A 21,936-nucleotide genomic window follows, 5' to 3' on the forward strand; every position below is an offset into this window, starting at 1 on the left:
ATACACCAACTGTTATTTACAGTATAAAGGTACTTTCATATACTCATGATATAAAACCATTTTTTAGAGCATTATTTAGTTCATTGTTGGTGTCTTTTCCCCAATATCAACTCCGCATGGACAGAGCCTCTGTGGCCACTAAGTGGCTGATTGACTAAGGGCTGTACTCAATCCGTATTGCTGAAATTCAGCTTTACAGCGTAATTGAAATTTAAAGGCAATGTTCCTGCGTTGTCGTCTCAAATCGGAAATTTACCTTTATAGCACGCAATCTGTAAAAACAGATTTGCATTGAGTTCCCCAACTCAAGCGTTAGCTTATCTTCTGTGCAATAGGAGAGCACTGAAAAACAGAAATAAGCATTAAATGGTAATATGGACTACATTGGAAAATCATTCTGGCTCTTCCAGTAAAATTTGAAGATGAGTGATGTGATTTTATATACACTAATGTTGTCTTGAGTGCCGATTTCAGTGTGAACCGTTTCTGAACAAAATGTATGCATTTTTATTTAAAATAATTTTAAAATGCAGTACTCCTATGAAAATTTAATTACAATGGTTGATTCTGAAAAATGCTTCAAGAGTCCAGTAGATATATTTATTAATTTACATTTCCTTCATGCATTGTAAAGAAAAACGTACTTGTTTCATCTCTAGACACAGCATATTTTTCATTGTAATTCACAGCATATATATTTTAGTAATAAAGCATGTATATTCATATGAAATATAATATATAAATGGCAATATACTCATTACTTGAATGGAATGAAAATGACTCCCTAGGAATACTTAAACTATAATCCTTCCAAAAAGTTTACTTACAATTACTATTTTTTTTAGAAAGATACTTCCGGATGATGTCAGTTTCAACATGACATTCAATGGCCTAAACCAGCCCAAGATGGACCCATGGAATAGGTTGATTTCAAAGTAGCACAATACACTTTTTAAACAGCTTCAGGGACCGTTTCCTCCATTAACATAACATACACTAGCCTAGGAACGAATGGCGATTCAGTTTGGATTCCCAGGCTAAACATACAAACATCAGTCGCTACAATCAGTGTAAGATCCAAAACAGCAGTGGGTTTACAATAAATATATTTTTCTATCTTCATTTACAGCAAAGATTCTTACGAATGTAGTGTAGTGTTAGGAGGTGCAGGTCATGCATAACCTTCTAATTAGAACCAATTAAAAAACTCATTATTGCATTGGTGCAATGTTTGAAACAAAGTACTCTTGTTCAGTTTCACAAATTAATACAAAAAAGTGCAACAATATGGCCTATTGATTATCGTTGACATAGCACCAAAACAGTGTCATGTCAAGTATTGATTTGGCAATATCAATGTCGAACCTAGTTGATATACTATCAATATGGAGTGGGAACCTCTTAAATGAAAAAAGACAAATACAGTTGTAATAAAAGTCCATGTCGAACACCAACACAGAGACACCGACATACCAATCCAGATTTGAACAAGGCAGGCCGAGCTCCCAGTTCTGATTGGCTGTAGAGGTACAGGTGGAGTTCTCATCACCCACAGAGCATATGAACAGTAATGGACCTGAAGATAAGATGGCTACCCAAGAGGACATCACGATAGCCTGTGTCGTCAGTACTCATTCAGCCACAGGTAGCAGTTTGACACAATGAAGTAAAGGAAACATCTTCAGTGGAGCAGCAACCGTTTCTGCTTTCAGTCCGGTCTGTCCATCCGTCAGTGTATGTTTAAAAAGGTCAGTGCAGAGAGGAAAAGTCAAAAATCGGCAAAGATCTCCTGTTGGTCTGCAGTGAGAAAGTAGGGTGTCTGTGGGGGGGTGAGGACTGGCTTGAGCTTTGTGAACTCCTCGTCAAAGTTACTGACGTCCCCCGGCGTCCTGATGCGCGGGAAGAACGGAGGAACCACTTTTTTGTGAAGCAAGGCCGCCCAGTCCATTCCCTGGGAACATCATACATCAAATGTACTACACCAAAATCTTGGCAATGCTCAACTGAAATTAAATTACACAAAAGCCCCAAATTAAGCTACTTTTTACCTGGAAGAACCTGTGTTTCTTGACCTCGTTGGCATCCGGCTCTCCTGATCCCAGCCTTCTCTCAGGGTTCTTTTGTAGAAGCTGCAGCACAATAGGAAAGCCTGGCTCAGTCTATGCCCCCCCACTATGCATCTTTGTATGTTTTTTTCCCACTCAGTTTTCATTTTGTGTACTTGCAATGCAGTTTGTTGTTGATTCAGACAACGTAATATGATTTTTTTTTTTTATATAAAAAGAGGTAACCTGTATACAGACTAGAGGTCGACCGATTAATCAGAATGGCCGATTAATTAGGGCCGGAAATCAATCGGAAATCGGTATTTTTGGGCGCCATTTTTTTTTTATACCTTTATTTAACTAGGCAAGTCAGTTAAGAACACATTCTTATTTTCAATGACAGCCTAGGAATGGTGGGTTAACTGCCTTGTTCAGGGGCAGAACGACAGATTTTCACCTTGTCAGCTCAGGGGATCCAATCTTGCAGCCTTACAGTTAACTAGTCCAACGCAATAACGACCTGCCTCTCTCTCATTGCACTCCACAAGGAGACTGCCTGTTACGGGAATGCAGTAAGCCAAGGTAAGTTGCTAGCTAGCATTAAACTTATCTTATAAAAAAACAATAAATCATAATCACTAGATATTATCTAGCGTGTCCTGCGTTGCATATAATCTGACTAAGCATACAAGTATCTAAGTATCTGACTGAGCGGTGGTAGGCAGAAGCAGGCGCGTAAACATTCATTCAAACAGCACTTTTGTGCGTTTTGCCAGCAGCTCTTCGTTGTGCGTCAAGCATTGCGCTGTTTATGACTTCATGCCTATCAACTCCCGAGATGAGGCTCGTGTAACCGAAGTGAAATGGCTAACTAGTTAGCGCACGCTAATTGTTGTTGTGTTGCTGGTTCGAGCCCAGGGAGGAGCGAGGAGAGGGACGGAAGCTATACTGTTACACTGGCAATACTAAAGTGCCTATAAGAACATCCAATAGTCAAAGGTTAATGAAATACAAATGGTAGAGGGAAATAGTCTTATAATTCCTATAATAACTACAACCTAAAACTTTTTATCTGGGAATATTGAAGACTCATGTTAAAAAGGAACCACCAGCTTTCATGTTCTGAGCAAGAAACTTATTATTCAACCATGCTGGTCATTTATGAACATTTGAACATCTTGGCCACGTTCTGTTATAATCTCCACCCGGCACAGCCAGAAGAGGACTGGCCACCCCACATATGCTCTCTCTAATTCTCTCTTTCTTTCTCTCTCTCGGAGGACCTGAGCCCTAGGACCGTGCCCCAGGACTACCTGACATGATGACTCCTTGCTGTCCCCAGTCCACCTGACTGTGCTGCTGCTCCAGTTTCAACTGTTCTGCCTTATTATTATTCGACCATGCTGGTCATTTATGAACATTTGAACATCTTGGTCATGTTCTGTTATAATCTCTACCCGGCACAGCCAGAAGAGGACTGGCCACCCCACATAGCCTGGTTCCTCTCTAGGTTTCTTCCTAGGTTTTGGCCTTTCTAGGGAGTTTTTCCTAGCCACCGTGCTTTTACACCTGCATTGTTTGCTGTTTGGGGTTTTAGGCTGGGTTTCTGTACAGCACTTTGAGATATCAGCTGATGTACGAAGGGCTATATAAATAAATTTGATTTGATACGTTAGCTTTCTTACATAGCACATATTGCACTTTTACTTTCTTCTCCAACACTTTGTTTTTGCATTATTTAAACCAAATTGAACAGGTTTCATTATTTACTTGAGGATAAATTGATTTTATTGGTGTATTATATAAAGTTAAAATAAGTGTTCATTCAGTATTGTTGTAAATGTCATTATTAGAAAGAAAGAAATACAAAAATTGTCCGATTAATCGGTATTGGCTTTTTTGGTCTTCCAATAATCGGTATCGGCATTGAAAAATCATAATCGGTCGACCTCTAATCCAGACCTGTACAAGGCAGTATACTGAGTGATGGCCCACATACCTTCTGGGTGATGGAGACAGACTCTGGAGAGAGGAACCTGGGGTAGCACACCTCATCATTCACTATGCTGTCAAACACCTCCTCCTCATCGTCACCAGGGAAGGGAGACTGCCACAGACGAGAGAGAGAGAGCAACAAAAGCCCAACCAACCTCACTCTTTAGCATCCAAAAACATCTTAATTCTAGCAAGACCAATCATCAGAATAATACTTAATGGGATCCCAATATGATTGGACATTGTGAGCCAACTGACCAGAAACGTCTAAACTCTTAATTTCTCTGGACCAAACACGGAAATTCAACCAAGGCCTCAAAATACTTTCTAGATTCACCAAAGGAGTGGACCTGTGAGTCAACTGACCAGAAAGATCCTCTAGGTTCCATTATTCATCTCTATTTTACTGACCTCTCCCACCAGCATCTCGTAGATGAGGACACCCAGGCCCCACCAGTCCACACAGCGGGTATAGTTATTGTCTGTCAGCACCTCAGGGGCTAGGAACTCTGGCGTGCCGCAGAACGTGGAGGTGCGGTCTCCATGACCCATACCTGCACACACACACGACAGGGAAAGATAACTTTTTAACGGGATTGGAGGGGTGTGCATCAAGACAGCTTGACGCGGTTGTCCCACTTTTAATAGTGAGGCGTTGCTTAGCCCAGGGCTAAAAGCAAATGACTGAACTAAAGTGCAACCTAAACCTAATAACACTGACTGTTCATTTGATAAATCAAGTGAGTGGGTGGGACAGTGGGTGTCAAAGGAAATGCCATAACCATAATGTACCGTACATACCTTCCTTGCACAATCCAAAGTCTGCTATCCTCACATAACCATCTGCGTCCATCAACAGGTTGTCTAGCTTCAGATCCCTGAGAGAGAAGAGAGAGATCAGTAACAGGTCGTTTAGCTTCAGATCCCTGAGAGAGAAGAGAGAGATCAGTAAAAGGTGATTTAGCTTCAGATCCCTGAGAGAGAAGAGAGAGATCAGTAACAGGTCGTTTAGCTTCAGATCCCTGAGAGAGAAGAGAGAGATCAGTAAAAGGTCATTTAGCTTCAGATCCCTGAGAGAGAAGAGAGAGATCAGTAACAGGTCGTTTAGCTTCAGATCCCCGAGAGAGGAGGTGAGAAACATGACAGGATGAAATGGGACAAGAATCAATTGAACCTGTATATAGCTTACTTTGAGTTATTATTTCTAAGTGTGTTTTTGTTGTACTTGACTTAATGTTTTATAGTACTATTGATAACTGCATTGTCGGGAAAGAATGACCCACAAGTAGCTTCTTCGGTGTGTGAAGGCGGAGGGCTGGGAAGCAGTGCTGAGAGAACTTACTCACCGGTAAACTATCTTGTTCTGGTGCAGAAACTCTAGTCCCAGCAGCACGCAGGAGGCATAGAACCTAAATAAGGCACACATATAATGGTGATTTTAGATACATCAACTCTAAAGCTCGTACTCATTACTGTACCCTTTGTATGAGAATTAGACTAGCCTGAATTATCTATTTGTAGTCACCGGTAGGTACAGTTGAAGTTGGAAGTTTACATACACTTAGGTTGGAGTCATTAAAACTTGTTTTTCAACCACTCCACAGATTTCCTGTTAACAAACTAGAGTTTTGGTAAGTTGGAGGTGTGGATGTAGTTCAAGGTCTACCTTCAAACTCAGTGCCTCTTTGCTTGACATCATGGGAAAATCAAAAGAAATCAGCCAAGACCTCAGAAAAAAAACTTTGTAGACCTCCACAAGTCTGTTTCATCCTTCGGAGCAATTCCCAAACGCCTGAAGGTACCACATTCATCTGTACAAACAATAGTACGCAAGTAGAAACACCATGGGACCACGCAGCCGTCATACCGCTCAGGAAGGGGACGCGTTCTGTCTCCTAGAGATGAAAGTACTTTGGTGCGAAAAGTGCGAATCAATCCCAGAACAGCAAAGGACCGTATGAAGATACTGGAGGAAACAGGTACAAAAGTATCTATAAGCACAGTAAAACGAGTCCTTTATCGACATAACCTGAAAAGGTCACTCAGCAAGGAAGAAGCCAATGCTCAAAAACCGCCATAAAAAAAGCCAGACTACGGTTTGCAACTGCACATGGGGACGAAGATCGTAAGCCCGGACCTCAATCCCATAGAAAATTTGTGGGCAGAACTGAAAAAGCGTGTGCGAGCAAGGAGGCCTACAAACCTGACTCAGTTACACCAGCTCTGTCAGGAGGAATGGGACAAATTTCACCCAACTTATTGTGGGAAGCTTGTGGAAGGCTACACAAAACATTTGACCCAAGTTAAACAATTTAAAGGCAATGCTACCAAATACTAATTGAGTGTATGCAAATGTCTAACCCACTGGAAATGTGATGAAAGAAATAAAAGCTGAAATAAATCACTACTATTATTCTGACATTTCACATTCTTAAAATAAAGTAGTGATCCTAACTGACCTAAAACAGGGAATTTTTACTCGGATTAAATGTCAGGAATTGTGAAAAACAGTTTAAATGTATTTGGCTAAGGTGTATGTAAACTGGTGACTTCAACTGTACATGTTCCTGTAGCAAATGTACACGACCCTTGCACTATTAGCATATTTTGTTGCCTTACAGTCTGGAATTGCAACGCTTCACACTCAGGTTGCTGTCATAATGGGGACTGTGTGTGTGTTGCGTAAGGCTTACTGAGCCTGTCTCTCAGTGAAGATGCTGGTGTGTATGTGGGTCATGAGGTCTCCCCCGGGGGAGTAATCCATCACAAAGCACACATGGTCCGCCGTCTGGAAACAGCCGTGCAGATTCACCAGGAAGGGATGGTGGGAGGAGTTGATCGTCTCGAAGATCCTCTTCTCACACATTAGACTAAAATCACAGACATGTGCACACAAAAGAACAAGCACAAAAAAATACATATATAATAATAATAGTATATTTTAGGTGGAACGCAACTGCTAGTCTTTCTGATCCGGTCCCCTCAACCTGTGGTATGTCTGAATCCACTCACTGTGCTCCCTCACCTGTCCACTTCATCACGCATCACGACATCCCCTTTCTTCAAGGCTTTGATGGCATACAGTTTGCCTGACCTCTTGAACTCTGCCAGCAAGACCTTGGGGCAGTGGGAAGGATTTAGGTGCAACACGTAAATGTAACACAGTGAGAAGGTTGTGAACACCAAACAGAAGAACTACTTGGACTCTTTGTTTTTCTTTGCAAAACATTTTAATGAATACAACCCAGTGTAACTAAATAAAAAGTTCCATTCTTTAGGTATGAGGGCCTTGGGTTGTGAGTGTGACAGTACCTTTCCAAAGTGTCCTCGCCCCAGAACCGAGACGCAGTTGAAATCTTCCATTTGCATCCCACCATTCACTTCCCTCCTGAACACAGACAAAACAAGAAGGGAACATGAAAGAGGAGGAGGGAGGGGGGTTAGATAACTAGGTTACAAACATCACTTCCAGTCCTGACGGGACTTAAAAAATAAGTAGTGGATTTGGGTTACTGCTGTGTGTGTGTGTGTGTGTGTAGGAGGTTATACTGAATGAGAGAGAGATACTTAGGAGTAGGCTGAGATACAGTCTTTGGCGTTGGCCTGTTATCCTCTGTTGAATGACCTTTGGAGGACTATGGGAAGGAAGGGAGAGAGAACAAAAATAACCTGAAGACGGAGATATTTGATACTCCAAAAAAAAAACATGAAAGTGTACGAGCCCCTAAATGCTGTAGAACTGCAACGTCACTGTGAAAGTGAGACCATGGAAACAGAATGTCTAGAACACAATCATATTCATATGAGTGAAACTATGAGCGGAGACTTTGTAGTACTCCTGAAACAAAATATTTTTAAAACTATTATATTAATATATTAACGCAATCTTAAAAATAAAAATGAGTTTTTCCTGTTAGTCTCCTACCTGAAAGAGAGTGGTTTGCCACATGGATTCTGATGCGAGAGTTTTCCCCACATTGTTGGGGCGTTCCTCACTGAAGTCCAATTTCACCACAGCAGAATCTCTACAATGACAGAACTAGCCTTCAGAAAACATTTCCATTACTGTAATCAATACCAGTGTCACATGCACAAGTATAGTGAAATGCTTGACTTTCAAGCTGATCTAGGATCAGGCCCTTCCTGTCCATACTCCGGTCATTATGATCTTAAAGACAAAAGTGATCCTATACCAGCCCTCCTACTCTGAGACTATTTGTGAATGTGGGCCACAAAATCAATGTTACAGTTGGTCTTTCTTAAAAAGGGGCCTGGTTGCACCCTCCAACTTACCTTAGAGGAGGGGTGGACTTGGCCATCTTCTCCATGGAGGGGGGCGAGGTGATGGCCATGTCAGAGCCCACCAGTGGGGGGCTCATGGCCTGCAAGGAACCATTGCAGGGGGGCAGGACACTCATCATCAGACGCCCCCACGTGGCAAAGTTCATGTTCATCTGGGCCGCCCGCAGGAAATTCTTCCCTGAGAACGGGGTACGGGGTAAAGGCAGCTAAAGACAGTTTGATCGCTTCCCCATGTCATGATATATTGAAAAATATCAGGAACATATACCTTTTTCTTTAGGGAATATGCGCTTCTGTCTCTGAAGCTTAGGATGCCACTCAATGACAGGGTTGATGAATGTCACCTACAATAAACAGTGAAACATAATGGTTAACTGAGGTTGTAGCATCAAAAAGAAAGTGCAGTGGTCAATGTTGTGGTCAGGTAACATAATCTAGAAGAGATGGTGTTGATTTCATATCAAACATAATGCATATGGTGATTGTAACAATTATGCTATTGCAGCAGACGACCACACCGGGTTCCACTCCTATCGGCTAAAAACAAGAAGAAGCTGCTACATTTACATAAGTATTCAGACCCTTTACTCAGTACTTTGTTGAAGCACCTTTGGCAGCGATTACATCCTCGAGTCTTCTTTGGTACGACGCTACACGCTTGGTACACCTGTATTTGGGAAGTTTCTCCCATTCTTCTCTGCAGTTCCTCTCAAGCTCTGTCAGATTGGATGAGGAGCGACACTGCACAGCTATTTTCAGGTCTCTCCAGAGTTGTTCGATCGATTGGGTTCAAGTCTGGGCTCTGGCTGGGCCACTCAAGGACATTAAGAGACTTGTTCCAAAGCAATGCAGATGTAGAAGCATGGTGCCTACAGAAAAACTCCCTAGAAAAGGCAGGAACCTATGAAGAAACCTAGAGCGGAACCAGGGTCTAAGGGGTGGCCAGTCCTCTTCTGGCTGTGCCGGGTGGAGTTTATAAGAGTACATGGCCATTAAGGCCAGAGATCGTGACATATTACTTATTGTGGCATATATAATATTGACTGTGACAATGTCTTATTGTGATTGTGAAATAAGGGTGCTTGTTACCTCAGCGAACAGCATGCCCTGGGGTTCCAGGTAAAGACACATGCCGTGGCGCTGGTTGTCCAGGAAGTCCTCTAGACGTAGGAACTTGACCCCACACAGAGCCCTCCAGTCCCGCCAGTACACCCCAATCTCCAGCTCCCTGGACTGGAAACAGACTTTTAGTTAGTCATTTTTAGGGAAAGAAATGCAAATAGATTTGCAGGGAAAATGTTTACAGACTGCAACACCTCATCTTCCTCTACAATAAATAACACTTAATCTTGCTTTCAGCAGCACAATCCAAAATACCAGTACAGCGCCACTCAGATGTGCCATTTTAAGACTCAGTGGTCATCTATGAACATTTGAACATCTTGGCCATGTTCTGTTATAATCTCCACCCGGCATAGCCAGAAGAGAACTGGCAACCCCTCATAGCCTGGTTCCTCTAGTTTCTTCCTAGGTTCTGGGCTATCTAGGGTGTTTTTCCTAGCCCCTGTGCTTCTACACCTGCATTGCTTGCTGTTTGGGGTTGTAGGCTGGGTTTCTGTACAGCACTTTGACATCAGCTGATGTAAGAAGGGCTTTATAAATACATTTGATTGATTGATTGAGAGGATGGGGACAAAGTAGCGTGTGCCCTTGAGCTAGGAGCTGAAAGTAGTCTTCGAGCTCAACCATTGCCTCCAAAAGCCTGGCATGGGGCTATGGTTGAGATTAGTGGAAAGTGTTAAAGGATTAGCAGTGGGATTGCTCACTGCTATCCCAATAGCTGAGAGTTGTTAAAGCCAGCAGACTCTTGCTTTAAGCATCGATGAGACAAGAGTGCCATTGATAGATCAACTGTTTGGAAGTGGAGTACCGGTAACTTTGATTTTGAGATGTGTAGGGGACAACTGAAGGCTGGGGGTTCTCCCGATAATTATTCTTGCAATCTAAAGCCAATTTCCTGCATTTCTACACTATTTAACATGACTCATGGCACCAATAAGAGTGTTACTTTGAGAAAATACAGTTTCCATGGAAAAGGAATAGAATGTGTGAACTGCTCCTACTGGTGTTAAACAAAACACTGACCCGCTCCAGCTCGATGCTGAAGCTCTGGTCCCAGGCGTCCTTGCTCAGGGCTCTCCAGTGTGTCCGGCCCACCATCCTGTTGTCCACCTTCAGCACCGCAATTATCTCCGCTGTGGACAGCATACAGTGGGACAGATAGTCAGTACACCTCCAGACACAAACTAGTTGTTCCAGTCAGATATTGACTGGGATACTAAATTACCACAGCCAAAGATACTGGGTTTAATGATCATATGCCTCTCATTCCAAAGAGAATAGAGCCATATCCTTAGCTACTTTTCAAGGTGAGGATTTCTGCTCTTAGTACAGGCTATCTGCAGGTTCCATGAAGTTGAATGTGAGACTGACCTTTTTAAAGTGCCACTTGGAATGCAAATCAATACAAATGTTTAGGTCTGCATGCACCACACACCTGCTAATATTCCTCTCCTAAAGTGAGCCAATATTGGCAATAAGTAGTATTTCAGGGCTGGTTATAGCCTACATAGCTCATATCAGGCAGGTGTGCTATTTTAGCAATTGGCATTCTCCTGTCGCCTAATGAATGTAGTAGCATAGTTGCTAGGCTATAGATGGCTGAATCATGAGGTTGCCCATCTGCATTGATTTAAGCTACCCATTAGCTAGATCACAAACTATGTTTTCAGAATTACCAAATGTTATCAGCTTAGTATAACGATACACTCCACAAATGTCTTAACAAACTATAGTTTTGGGAAGTCGGTTAGGACATCTACTTTGTGCATGACAAGTCATTTTCCCAACAATTGTTTACAGACAGATTATTTCACTGTATCACAATTCCAGTGGGTCAGAAGTTTACATACACTAAGTTGACTGTGCCATTAAACAGCTTGGAAAATTCCAGAAAATGATGTCATGGCTTTAGAAGCTTCTGATTGACATCATTTGAGCCAATTGGAGGTGTACATGTGGATGTATTTCGTGGCCTACCTTCAAACTTTGCTTGACATCATGGGATAATCAAAATAAATCAGCCAAGACCTCAGTAAAAAAAAATGTGTAGACGTCCACAAGTCTGGTTCATCCTTGGGAGCAATTTCCTAATGCCTGAAGGTACCACGTTCATCTGTACAAACAATAGTATGCAAGTAGAAACACCATGGGACCACGCAGCAATCATACCACTCAGGAAGGAGACGTGTTCCGTCTCCTAGAGATGAACATACTTTGGTGCGAAAAGTGCAAATCAATCCCAGAACAACAGCAAAGGACCTTGTGAAAATGCTGGATGAAACAGATAAAGTATCTATCCACAGTAAAACGACTCCTATAATCAACATAACCTGAAAGGCCTATCAGCAAGGAAGAAGCCACTGCTTCAAAGCTGCCATAAAAAAAGCCAGACTGCGGTTTGCAACTGCACATGGGGACAAAGATCTTACTTTTTTTATAGAACTGTTTGGCCATAATGACCATTATTATGTTTTGAGGAAATAGGGGGAGGCTTGCAAGCTGAAGAACACCACCCAACCATGAAGCATGTGGGTGGCAGCTTCATGTGGGGGTGCTTTGCTGCAGGAGGGACTGGTGCACTTCACAAAATAGATGGCTTCATGAAGAGGGAAAATTATGTGGATATATTGAAGCAACATCTCAAGACATCAGTCAGGAAGTTAAAGCTTGGTCGCAAATGGGTCTTCCATACTTCCAAGGTTGTGGCAAAATGGCTTGAGGACAACAAAGTCAAGGTATTGGAGTGGCCATCAAAGCCCTGACCTCAAGCCCATAGAAAATTTGTGGGCAGAACTGAAAAAGCGTGTGCGAGCAAGGAGGCCTAGAAACCTGACTCAGTTACACCAGCTCTGTCAGGAGGAATGGGCCACAATTCACTTCCCACTTATTGTGGGAAGCTTGGGGGAGGCTACCTGAAACGTTTGACCCAGGTCAAACAATTGAAAGGCAATGCTACGAAATACTAATTAAGTGTATGTCAACTTCTGACCCACTGGGAATGTGATGAAAGAAATAAAAGCTGAAATAAATAATTCTCTCTACTATTATTCTGACATTTCACATTCTTAAAATAAAGTGGTGATCCTAAATGACCCAAGACAGGGAATTTTTTACTAGGATTAAATGTCAGGAATTGTGAAAAACTGAGTTTAAATGTATTTGACTTATGTGTATGTAAACGTCCGACTTCAACTGTAGCTATTTAATCCAACATGTTCATGGACTGCATGATGGCTATTTTGATGCGCAATATGTCAAAATAAGATCCAGAATTATCAAGATATATTTTTGGGCTCTTTAGAGATGAATTTGCTTGCATGTTTTTGGTGCATATTGGCCTAGGCTATGCAACAATCTACCACCTGAGGAAGTAGGAACTCAAAACATTAGCTACATTGCTAACTCTAACTATGATATTGTTGCTAGATAGCATGCAATTGATCAAACAGTAAATGTAATTTACTACAAAAGCTTTTTTGGTAGACCTATATAGGCTACTTGATGTATTATCCACAAATGGCACACTCAGTATCATCCCAATTACATAATCAGTAAAGTGGTGTCATTTCCTCTATATGGACTTTGACATTTTTCTTTACACAATAGTAGTTTTAAAAACAGTCTTCCCCGTAATTACATTTGAAATGTTGCTCAACTGTCAGTATGCATCTTTCCTTTCACTTCATGTGTAAAGGGGGGAGAAGGAATGAGCACCAGCAGCAAAACAGGGACAGGACAGATACTTTCATTGCAGGAAGCAGGTTAATTAATGCACATTAATGTTGACCAAAGAATGGTTTTAGAACCAAAAAAATCTGCAGGAACGTTGTGTAGCCCAATCACTGACGTAAGCTAAATTGCTTCGGTAAGAGGTGTTGGAGGAAATTATAGTTGAAATGATTAATGTATACATACATTTCAATTAGAACCATTCATTTTAATACTATTATGTTCTGGTATGAAATGTATGTTTTTTTTTGTTAAACTAGGACTGAAAATGTAGGTAAAACGAATGAATTGTCTGTACCTTGCGGGTTTAAGGGAGAAGGAGAGTATATCTCTTTAGACAGATAAAAATGTTCTTTGATGTTCCATTAGTGGAGAAGAGTATATCTTTTAGACAGATTGGAATGTTTGTTTTATGAGGGGAGTAGAAGACAATCTCCAGACATGAAGACACTGCGCTATTGTGTGGATCAGAGAAAGTGTGAGAACTGATGACGTCATTTTGATCTTCTCTTTAAAATGAAATGTTCTTTGTATTTTGGGTCAGTACTCATCAAGAATAAATGCTGAACTTGTTTTTAAGACTGGTCTCTCGCTATTTCATGCAAATAATAAATTTACAACTTATTATGAAATAGATAGTGTGAATTTGGTTTTGGCTACAAAACATATAGGAATTTAGAATTCCTCTAACAGAGGAGGGAAAAGTCGTTGGTCATTTTTTGTTTATCATCCCAGCTCTAGTTAGTCTATCAAATTGTACATGCTACCTAGCTCTTTCCTCTGGCAACAGCCTGACTCACACTCATGTACACACACAGAGACATGTGGTTGGATAGCTCTCTAACAGGTGATTGGATAGCTCTCTAACATCTTGAAAGTATTATTTGAGGTTTTTTCACTGTGGAAGAATTAAGCAGCAGCACAATATAACGGGAACACTGTAGTCATCTCTGTCGCAGATTCTGAGAACCTTTAAAAACTCTATTTAAGACATTTTAGAACTTAAGGCTTTTAAATCAGATAAAAGACTACGACTCAAGGACCTGTGGACACCCTGCTAGTAAGTAAATGACCACTCCTTGTTCCTGAATGATATAAAAGTACAAAACATTTGCATGTTTTCCATGACTTGTATTTTTATGGAGGTAATTCAAATGTAAAACAACATTTGCATAGGACTAGTGTCGACTCACTGGAGAGCTCATCGGTCTTGGTGATTTTGCCATTGGTGCTGCGTCCGGAGAGACCGGCCCTCATCTTCAGGGACTTGGCTTCGGAGGGGCTGCCGGGGGTGGAGGTGATGCAGGCCATGCGGCACCGACCTGGCACTGACTCCTGCAGGTCCTGGCAGCCCATCAGACGCACCTCCAACCGACCTGGAGAGCGACGAGACAACATACAGGGAACATTAGTTCAGGCTTACTGCCCTGAGAAGGCAATTCAAACTCCATGTCCTTGGCAGAACTTTATACAAGGGCATATACACATTTTGTAACAGTCTTTTCATGCGAGTAATTTCCTTCAGGGTGACATCAATATACTATACGATAACAAAATATATTTTTTTAAACTTACAAAAATAACACAATGAGACCAAAAAGTACCACACACACATATTTGGAATAGTTAACTAAATCAGGCCGCTATAGCATAGAGTAACAACGCTGTCCGTTACCTGTGAGAGTGGCAGGTTTGAAGAAGGAGGACGACGAACAGGAAGAGGTGGAGTTGAGGCGCTCCAGCTGCAGACCCAGGGAGGGCGAGGAGGCACCCAGTGTGAGCTCCTCCTTGATAACAGACAGTTTGGGGTGGTCCCCGGGCAGCTCGGCTAGACGGCGCTCCAGAGACAGACGCAGCAGGTCCAGCTTCTGGCTCGACTCCTGCAACCTTGTCTGGGCCTGGGGGACACATATACAGTCAGATACATGAGAAACACACTTTTAGATTTTCCTTGTGACCCACCAGGTACACATAACTAATGTTTCCAGCCAAGAAAACATTAACCGGAATCCTTAACGGTGAAACTGCCACGTCCTTTTTGCAATATTACAACAAAGAAGTTATTGCAAACAAATAACTATTTTTTCCCCCTCAGACATCATTGCATAGAACGGCAACATAAGTACAGCATTTTTGTTTTTGTTTTACCTTGATGCACAACGCTCCTCACTTCTGCTTCGTCAAAAAAACTAAAACAATAACAATGTCTGTGGGACGGACAGTGGTGCCGTTTCCCCCTACTGCAGATTCCATCTTTAAGCTGCAACCCAAAAGGAATCAGACCTGTATTTACCAGATTTCCTCTAAAGACCTCAGCTATATCCTGGTGCCCTACCTCTGCCAGTGCGCGGCGGTCCTGCACCTTGCGCCCGCCCAGGTGCTTGACCACATTCTTGGCCCCCTCTGCCACGGCAGCCTCGATCTTCAGGTGATGCCGTAGCTCAGCCACCCGCAGCTCTAGAGGACTGATAGTCTCAGAGGGACGGCCTGCAGAGAGGGAGGAGGAATGGGCGAGCATTTATTCACCAATGGACAAACAATCAAAAAGAACGGCACTGGAAAAAACACCAAATGTACAGTAACACATACACTACATGACAAAAGTATGTGGAAACCTGCTCGAACATCTCATCCCAAAATCATGGCCAATAATATGGAGTTGGTCCCCCCTTTGCTGCCATAACAGCCTCGGAAAACATTCCACTAAATGTTGAAACATTGCTTCCATTCAGCCACAACAGCATTAGTGAAGTCGGGCACTGATGTTGAGCGATTAGGCCTGGCTCCCAGTCGGCGTTCCAATTCATTCCAAAGTTGTTCGGTAGGATTGGTTTAGGGCTCTGTGTCAAGTTCTTCCACACAGATCTCGACAAACTATTTCTGTATGGACCTCGCTTTGTGCACGGGGGCATTGTCATGCTGAAACAGGAAAGGGCCTTTCTCAAACTGTTGCTACAAAGTTGAAAGTCATTGTATACTGTAGAGTTAAAGATATCCCTTCACTGGAACTAAGGGGCCTAGACCAAACCATGAAAAACAGCCCCAGACCATTATTCCTCCTCCACCAAATTTTACAGATGGCACTATGCAGTCGGCAGGTAGCGTTCTCCTCGCAGCCGCCTAACCCAGATTTGTCCGTCGGACTGCCAGATAGTAAAGTGTGATTCATCACGCCAGAGAACGTGTTTCCACTGCTCCAGAGTCCAATGGCGGCGAGCTTTACACCACTCCAGCCGACACTTGGCATTGCGCATGGTGAACTTAGGCTTGTGGGCAGCTGTTCAGCCATGGAAACCCATTCCATGAAGCTCTCGACGAACAGTTCAAGTGCTGTCGTTGCTTCCAAAGGCAGTTTGGAACTTGGTAGTGAGTGTTGCAACCAAGTACAGACTATTATTACATGCTACGCGCTTCAGCGGTCCCATTCTGTGAGCTTGTGTGGCCTACCACTTTGCGGCTGAACCGTTGTTGCTACAAGATGTTTCCACAATAACAGCACTAATAGTTGACCGGGGCAGCTCAAGCAGGGCAGAAATTTGACGAATTGACTTGTTGGAAAGGTGCCACCCTATGACAGTGCCATGTTGAAAGTCACTGAGCACTTAATTACGGGCCATTCTACTCCCAAAGTTTGTCTATGGAGATTGCTTGGCTGTGTGCTCGATTTTATACACCTGTCAGCAACAGGTGTAGCTGAAATAGCTGATTTGAAGGGGTAATTACATACTTTTGGCCATGTAGTGTATAACCAAGACAAAGACATGGCAAAGGACAAACAAGCTCACACACATACACAACCTGTGTATATATCTCACCGTCTGTCTCTGTTGCTTCCCGCTCCCCCTCTCTAGCTTGGGTGACTTTGACAATCTGCATGCGGAGCAGCTCAATCTTGGTGCGGCTGTCCTGAAGCATCTGCTGGGCCATGGACAGCATCTTACGGTCCTTGGGAGGGGAGACCACACAAAAAAATATCCAACTAGTACACAACTCACTTGTCCATGATACAGCAGCCCTTAACAGCATTGGCCACTTACAGCAGTCCTAGTGCCCTTGTTCATTGACATGCATGGTGTTATTTTTTATTTAACTAGGCAAGTCAGTTAAGAACAAATTCTTATTTACAATGACGGCCTATGAACAGTGGGTTAACTGCCTTGTTCAGGGGCAGAATGACTGATTTTTACCTTGTCAGCTCGGGAATTCGATCCAGCAACCTTTCAGTTACTGGCCCAACGCTCTAACCACTAGGACACCTGCCGCCCCGTAGTAGCCAACACCCATCTCAACTAACACGCCTTCCCTCAAAGTCCACGACAGCATGATGAATGGGGCCCTCGAGAACTCTGCCTTGCAAAGTTTTAATTGACAGCTCAGCCAACCCTTTACAAGCAGCACCATTCCTCTGATGTGAACACTCTCGGGAGGTGTCCCCATAGAATTTCCAAAGTAAAAGCAAGGTGGTGTAACCTAGCCAATCCTTTCATTCTCATGAATGGAGAAGATGAGGAAGGGAAGCAGTGTAGTTACCGCTTGGGTCAGATGCTGCGTTAGCAACAAACCAATCTAAATTGCAATTCAAGGCAGGAAAGTGTGACAGGTGATCAACCTACTAATAAAGAAGAGGATCTCGTCTGCTTGTGAAAGTGAGGTGCTCTCTGCAGCACCACAGTTGTTAGTATGCAGATCTACTCACTGTTACAGTAAATCGGGCATACCTTACTCATTTTAGGAACTCATGCTGCAAACGTGCAAATGATCCCTCAGGTATTTTACTGCTTGGCTGGAACAAAAGCCTGCACCCACACAAGCACACTTTCCATTTTTCATTAGTAGCACATTTTTGCTAGAATTTCTCTCTTTACTAAAGTCCTAATTTATAAATGTCCTCAAGACCCTATGGCCCTAAAACCCTTCATGTGAGGATTACAGCTGGTAATTGGTTATGACTAGTGTTAGATTTTTAATCACATTCGTACAGAGTAGATCGTTTCACAAGCCGCTCTCTGGCCTCACCTTGAAATGCAAAGAGGTGTAATGGGTTCACACTCAAAAAGATGTCGCATAACGCTTACTACATTATTCAATGTTTTTAATTGTTTCCACTGCATCATGTACAGACGTTTCAGCTTTATAGCCTTCAGTGTGTGTAGGTACAATTTCCTCTAATTCACAACAGCATTTGTAAAGAATATGCGATATGTTACACCCCCCCCCCCTTATGTCGGGGTGTCCTTCCTGGGCTGCTCATTTACAGAGAGTTTATCCACTCTTCACTGGCTAGCGACACAGACCACCATACTCGGTCCATCTGTCCCCTTCACTCTTAACACTTAAGACACCCAGCTTCTCAGAACAGCAGCATGCTGAGATCATCCTCCTTCAGTCAACTTCATCCCTCCTTCTTGCTTTTCTCCCTCTGGAAACAGACTTCCGTCCAAAGGACAAGTTTAACTCTGTGCCTGGAAGGACCCTGGCTGACTATACCCTACAACTACATTGGCTGGCATAGAGTCACATGGTCTGCTGCTGTTGCAATGCTGGGAGGAGAGAAGTCCACACATACACACCCTTCTTCTGAGCCGACTGGGTTTATGTTGGTGTGAGCATATCTCAAAGTTTGAGTAACTGTGTGTGTGTGTGAGTGAGAGATTGTGTGAGTGACTGTGTGTGTGAGAGAGCGAGTGTGTGAGTGACTGTGAGAGAGTGACTGTGTGAGAGAGAGCGAGAGAGGTGTGCCTGAGTGTGTGAGTATGTGCATGTGGTGGGAACTCCATACACAAGCAGAGTCTGAAACGCACAGAGCAGTGGAGGTATAAATCACTAGCTGCCAGTGCAGAGTTCAACAGTGTGCCTACTGAACATTCAAAATGACAAAACAAATGGGAGTCTTGTGTCTAATATACAAGCCACTACATTAGACAGCACCTTAGTGGCATGTGTTACATGGAAAGCTCATTTGACAGACACATTTACACTATGCATGTGCCAAACCTTGACGGAGCTGCTGACGTAAGTCTGGATGATGTTCTCGGCCCCCTGCTTCACCTTGGTCTCCATGGTGAGCTGTTTCTTCAGGGCACAGATGCGCCCGGCAAGCGGGGATGTCACCTCCTCCCAGCGACATGGGTCAGGCGACGTGCTGCCATCTGCTTTGACAGAGACACAAGCAGTGAGTGACAGGACAGAAAGTTTGAGATACAGTTGCTGAAAAAGCCTATACAGTGAACAATTAGTCTTAGCCTATTCCTTGCAACAAAAAAGTACAATTACTTGTCCCTACTGCTAATAGGATCTGTTTTATTGAGCATAATTTGCAGATTGAGCATAATTTGTCAAAAGTTAATATTGTCATGATGATCATCATAATCATGATTATTACTAGCCTGTGTGTGTTATAAAGCTAACTCCCATGTCTATGGTCATTGTCAACCATAGAAGTCAGCTTCACAGAAAAACCCAGATCTGAGAAGTCATGATTATTACCTGTGGGGCTGTCCTTCTGGGGCTTGGGGGTGATGGCACGGGTGTTGAGCTCCTGCAGCTCCCAGTGCAGTTGCTCCAGCTTGCGGCTCGACGCCCTCAGCTGGCCCTCCACTTCGGCGGCGCTCTTACGGTTAGTAACAGCCCGCCGCAGCCTCTCGGCCGCCTCCTTGATCTTCAGCTCCCGCTGGATCTCCTGCCTCAGCAGGGTGCGTGCGTCTTCCAGCCGCTGCTGGAACTCCGGGTCCAGGATGTCCCCGTCCAACCGGCCCGCAGGCAGGTGCTTTGGGAGGGATGGAACTTTTGATGAATGGAATGTGGCAAGTTGGCAACGGTTTATGTAAGAGCAAATTGCAACAACCGGGCCAGTATATGGCAATGTGTTGTGTTTGCATGTGGCACCAGTTTTTGTCCAATCAGAACATTTGTAGACGAAAGCTCTATAGAAGAACAACCCTCCCTGCCTAAAGGCTAAGGGAAACACTGATTCATCTTGACCACACTTCTGACACACCCTGACATCCACCGGCCAAATCAGAATTAATACTGTAACTACTCATTTATGCTTTTTAGCACTGGATATTTCAAGAAAGGTACATTGTAGTTGGTGATGGAGCAGTGTTATGGCTTGAGAAGTAGAGAACCGAGAGTAGATATAACTCTCCAGCATGTCTGCCAATGGAGTTGATGGCTGGTTACAAGTGGAAAATCCCCTATCTGACTGTCAACAGTAACACAAACCTTTGAAACAAACAGGTTGATATAGTTTGCTAGCTACTTTATTTATTTCCCAGGCTGCATTGTTGAATTATGAAAAGGTAATTAATAAAAGCTAAGTAAAGTGGGGAAACCAGTTTAACCAGAAACCCTTCATTGTCTGGTGCTATTCACAAGGATTTTTCACGAGACAGTGGTAGAAACACATCATGATGAGAGAGAAACTATTGTAGATAGTAAATTGACGTCAGCTTGCTAGCAACCTAGCCAACTGCTCAGCACACTGAACCGATAAGAAAAGTTGTGAAGTTGTGAACCCATTGCTTCTTTCTACTAGCTGAATAACAGTTCGATAAAAGGCGCACAATTAGGCTAAATAAAACAATCTGTGCTTACCTGTAGTGTTAAACCTGCCATGTCAGACTCAAAATGTCAGAAACGCGATTATTGATTTCAAACTGGGAGGGTTGGGAAAATAGCCATACACTGACCACAGCTCAAGTCAGCGTCTCGTCCAGTTTCGCTCGAAAGAAACACAATTGAACAACTTTATAACCAGTTAAAATACCACGACCGACAACTAAAAGTTGTAAAAGTTACAAAAAGTGACCAAGGCGCAGTAAAGCGTTCGCACGTACCAGTTCCTCATCCATTGAATAGATTTGGTGGCAAAAACAAACTGTCTGGACTTCCTGGCATTACACACGGCGATGGTTTGAATAAACATCGACTCCTCCCCCTTCCAAAATGTCGATTGGCTGAATGTCCTGTCAACCAAAGCACAACCACAATAATGTCCAATCAGATCGTCTCCCGTGCTATTTTGGATCATCCTTTTTGTGCACCTGCCAAGGTAACTATTTCTCTGAAAACAAAGTTCTATTTACATCATAACAGATTTCCATTTAACAACATAGCCCAAATGTGCTAGAAAAATGCAGTATTGTTTTCAATCAATAATTACTAAACTACTGGCACTGACAACTTGGATGGAAAACTACTTAGGATGGTATGGTAATATAGTCCACTACCATTATCGTGGATCGAGAGTTAGCCTACCTACACTATATATACAAAAGTACGCGGACAGCCCTTCAAATGAGTGGATTTGGCTATTTCAGCCATACCCGTTGCTAACATATGTATAGAATCACGCGCACAGCCATGCAATCTCCAAAGACAATTACCGGCAGTAGAGTGGCCTTACTGAAGAGCTTAGTGACTTTCAATGTGGCATAAATGCCACCTTTCCAAAAAAAGTCAGTTTGTCAAATTTCTGCCCTGCTAGAACTGTACTGGTCAAATGCTCAGCCGCAAAGTGGTAGAACGGCACCACCGAGTGCTAAAACTCGTCTAGCCTCGGTTGCAACACTGCCTCTGGAAGCAACGTCAGCACAAGAACTGTTAGTCGGGAGCTTCATGAAATGGGTTTCCGTGGCTGAGCAGCCGCACACAGGCCTAAGATCAGTGATCACCATACACAATGCCAGCGTCGGCTGGAATGGTGTAAAGCTTGCTGCCAGTGGAAACGTGTTCTCTGGAG

General features: G+C 43.1%; 1 protein-coding gene across 1 annotated transcript; it reads right to left on the minus strand.

Annotated features, from left to right (window-relative positions):
* Positions 1–586: 586 nt before the first annotated feature.
* Positions 587–21,102, minus strand: pkn3 (protein kinase N3). Its single transcript, XM_029648102.2, is given in 23 exon segments — positions 587–1,773; positions 1,775–1,951; positions 2,049–2,129; positions 4,045–4,152; positions 4,452–4,594; positions 4,842–4,918; positions 5,387–5,449; positions 6,734–6,910; positions 7,066–7,157; positions 7,353–7,428; positions 7,608–7,675; positions 7,966–8,065; positions 8,334–8,520; positions 8,611–8,686; positions 9,432–9,575; positions 10,488–10,597; positions 14,387–14,569; positions 14,869–15,091; positions 15,529–15,680; positions 17,009–17,138; positions 19,188–19,342; positions 19,680–19,959; positions 20,790–21,102. Coding segments are annotated over 23 exon segments (2,847 nt in total). The 5' UTR covers positions 20,811–21,102; the 3' UTR covers positions 587–1,749.
* Positions 21,103–21,936: the final 834 nt, after the last annotated feature.

The sequence above is a fragment of the Oncorhynchus nerka genome, linkage group LG4, assembly GCF_034236695.1.
Source record: "Oncorhynchus nerka isolate Pitt River linkage group LG4, Oner_Uvic_2.0, whole genome shotgun sequence".
Taxonomy (NCBI): Eukaryota; Metazoa; Chordata; class Actinopteri; order Salmoniformes; family Salmonidae; genus Oncorhynchus; species Oncorhynchus nerka.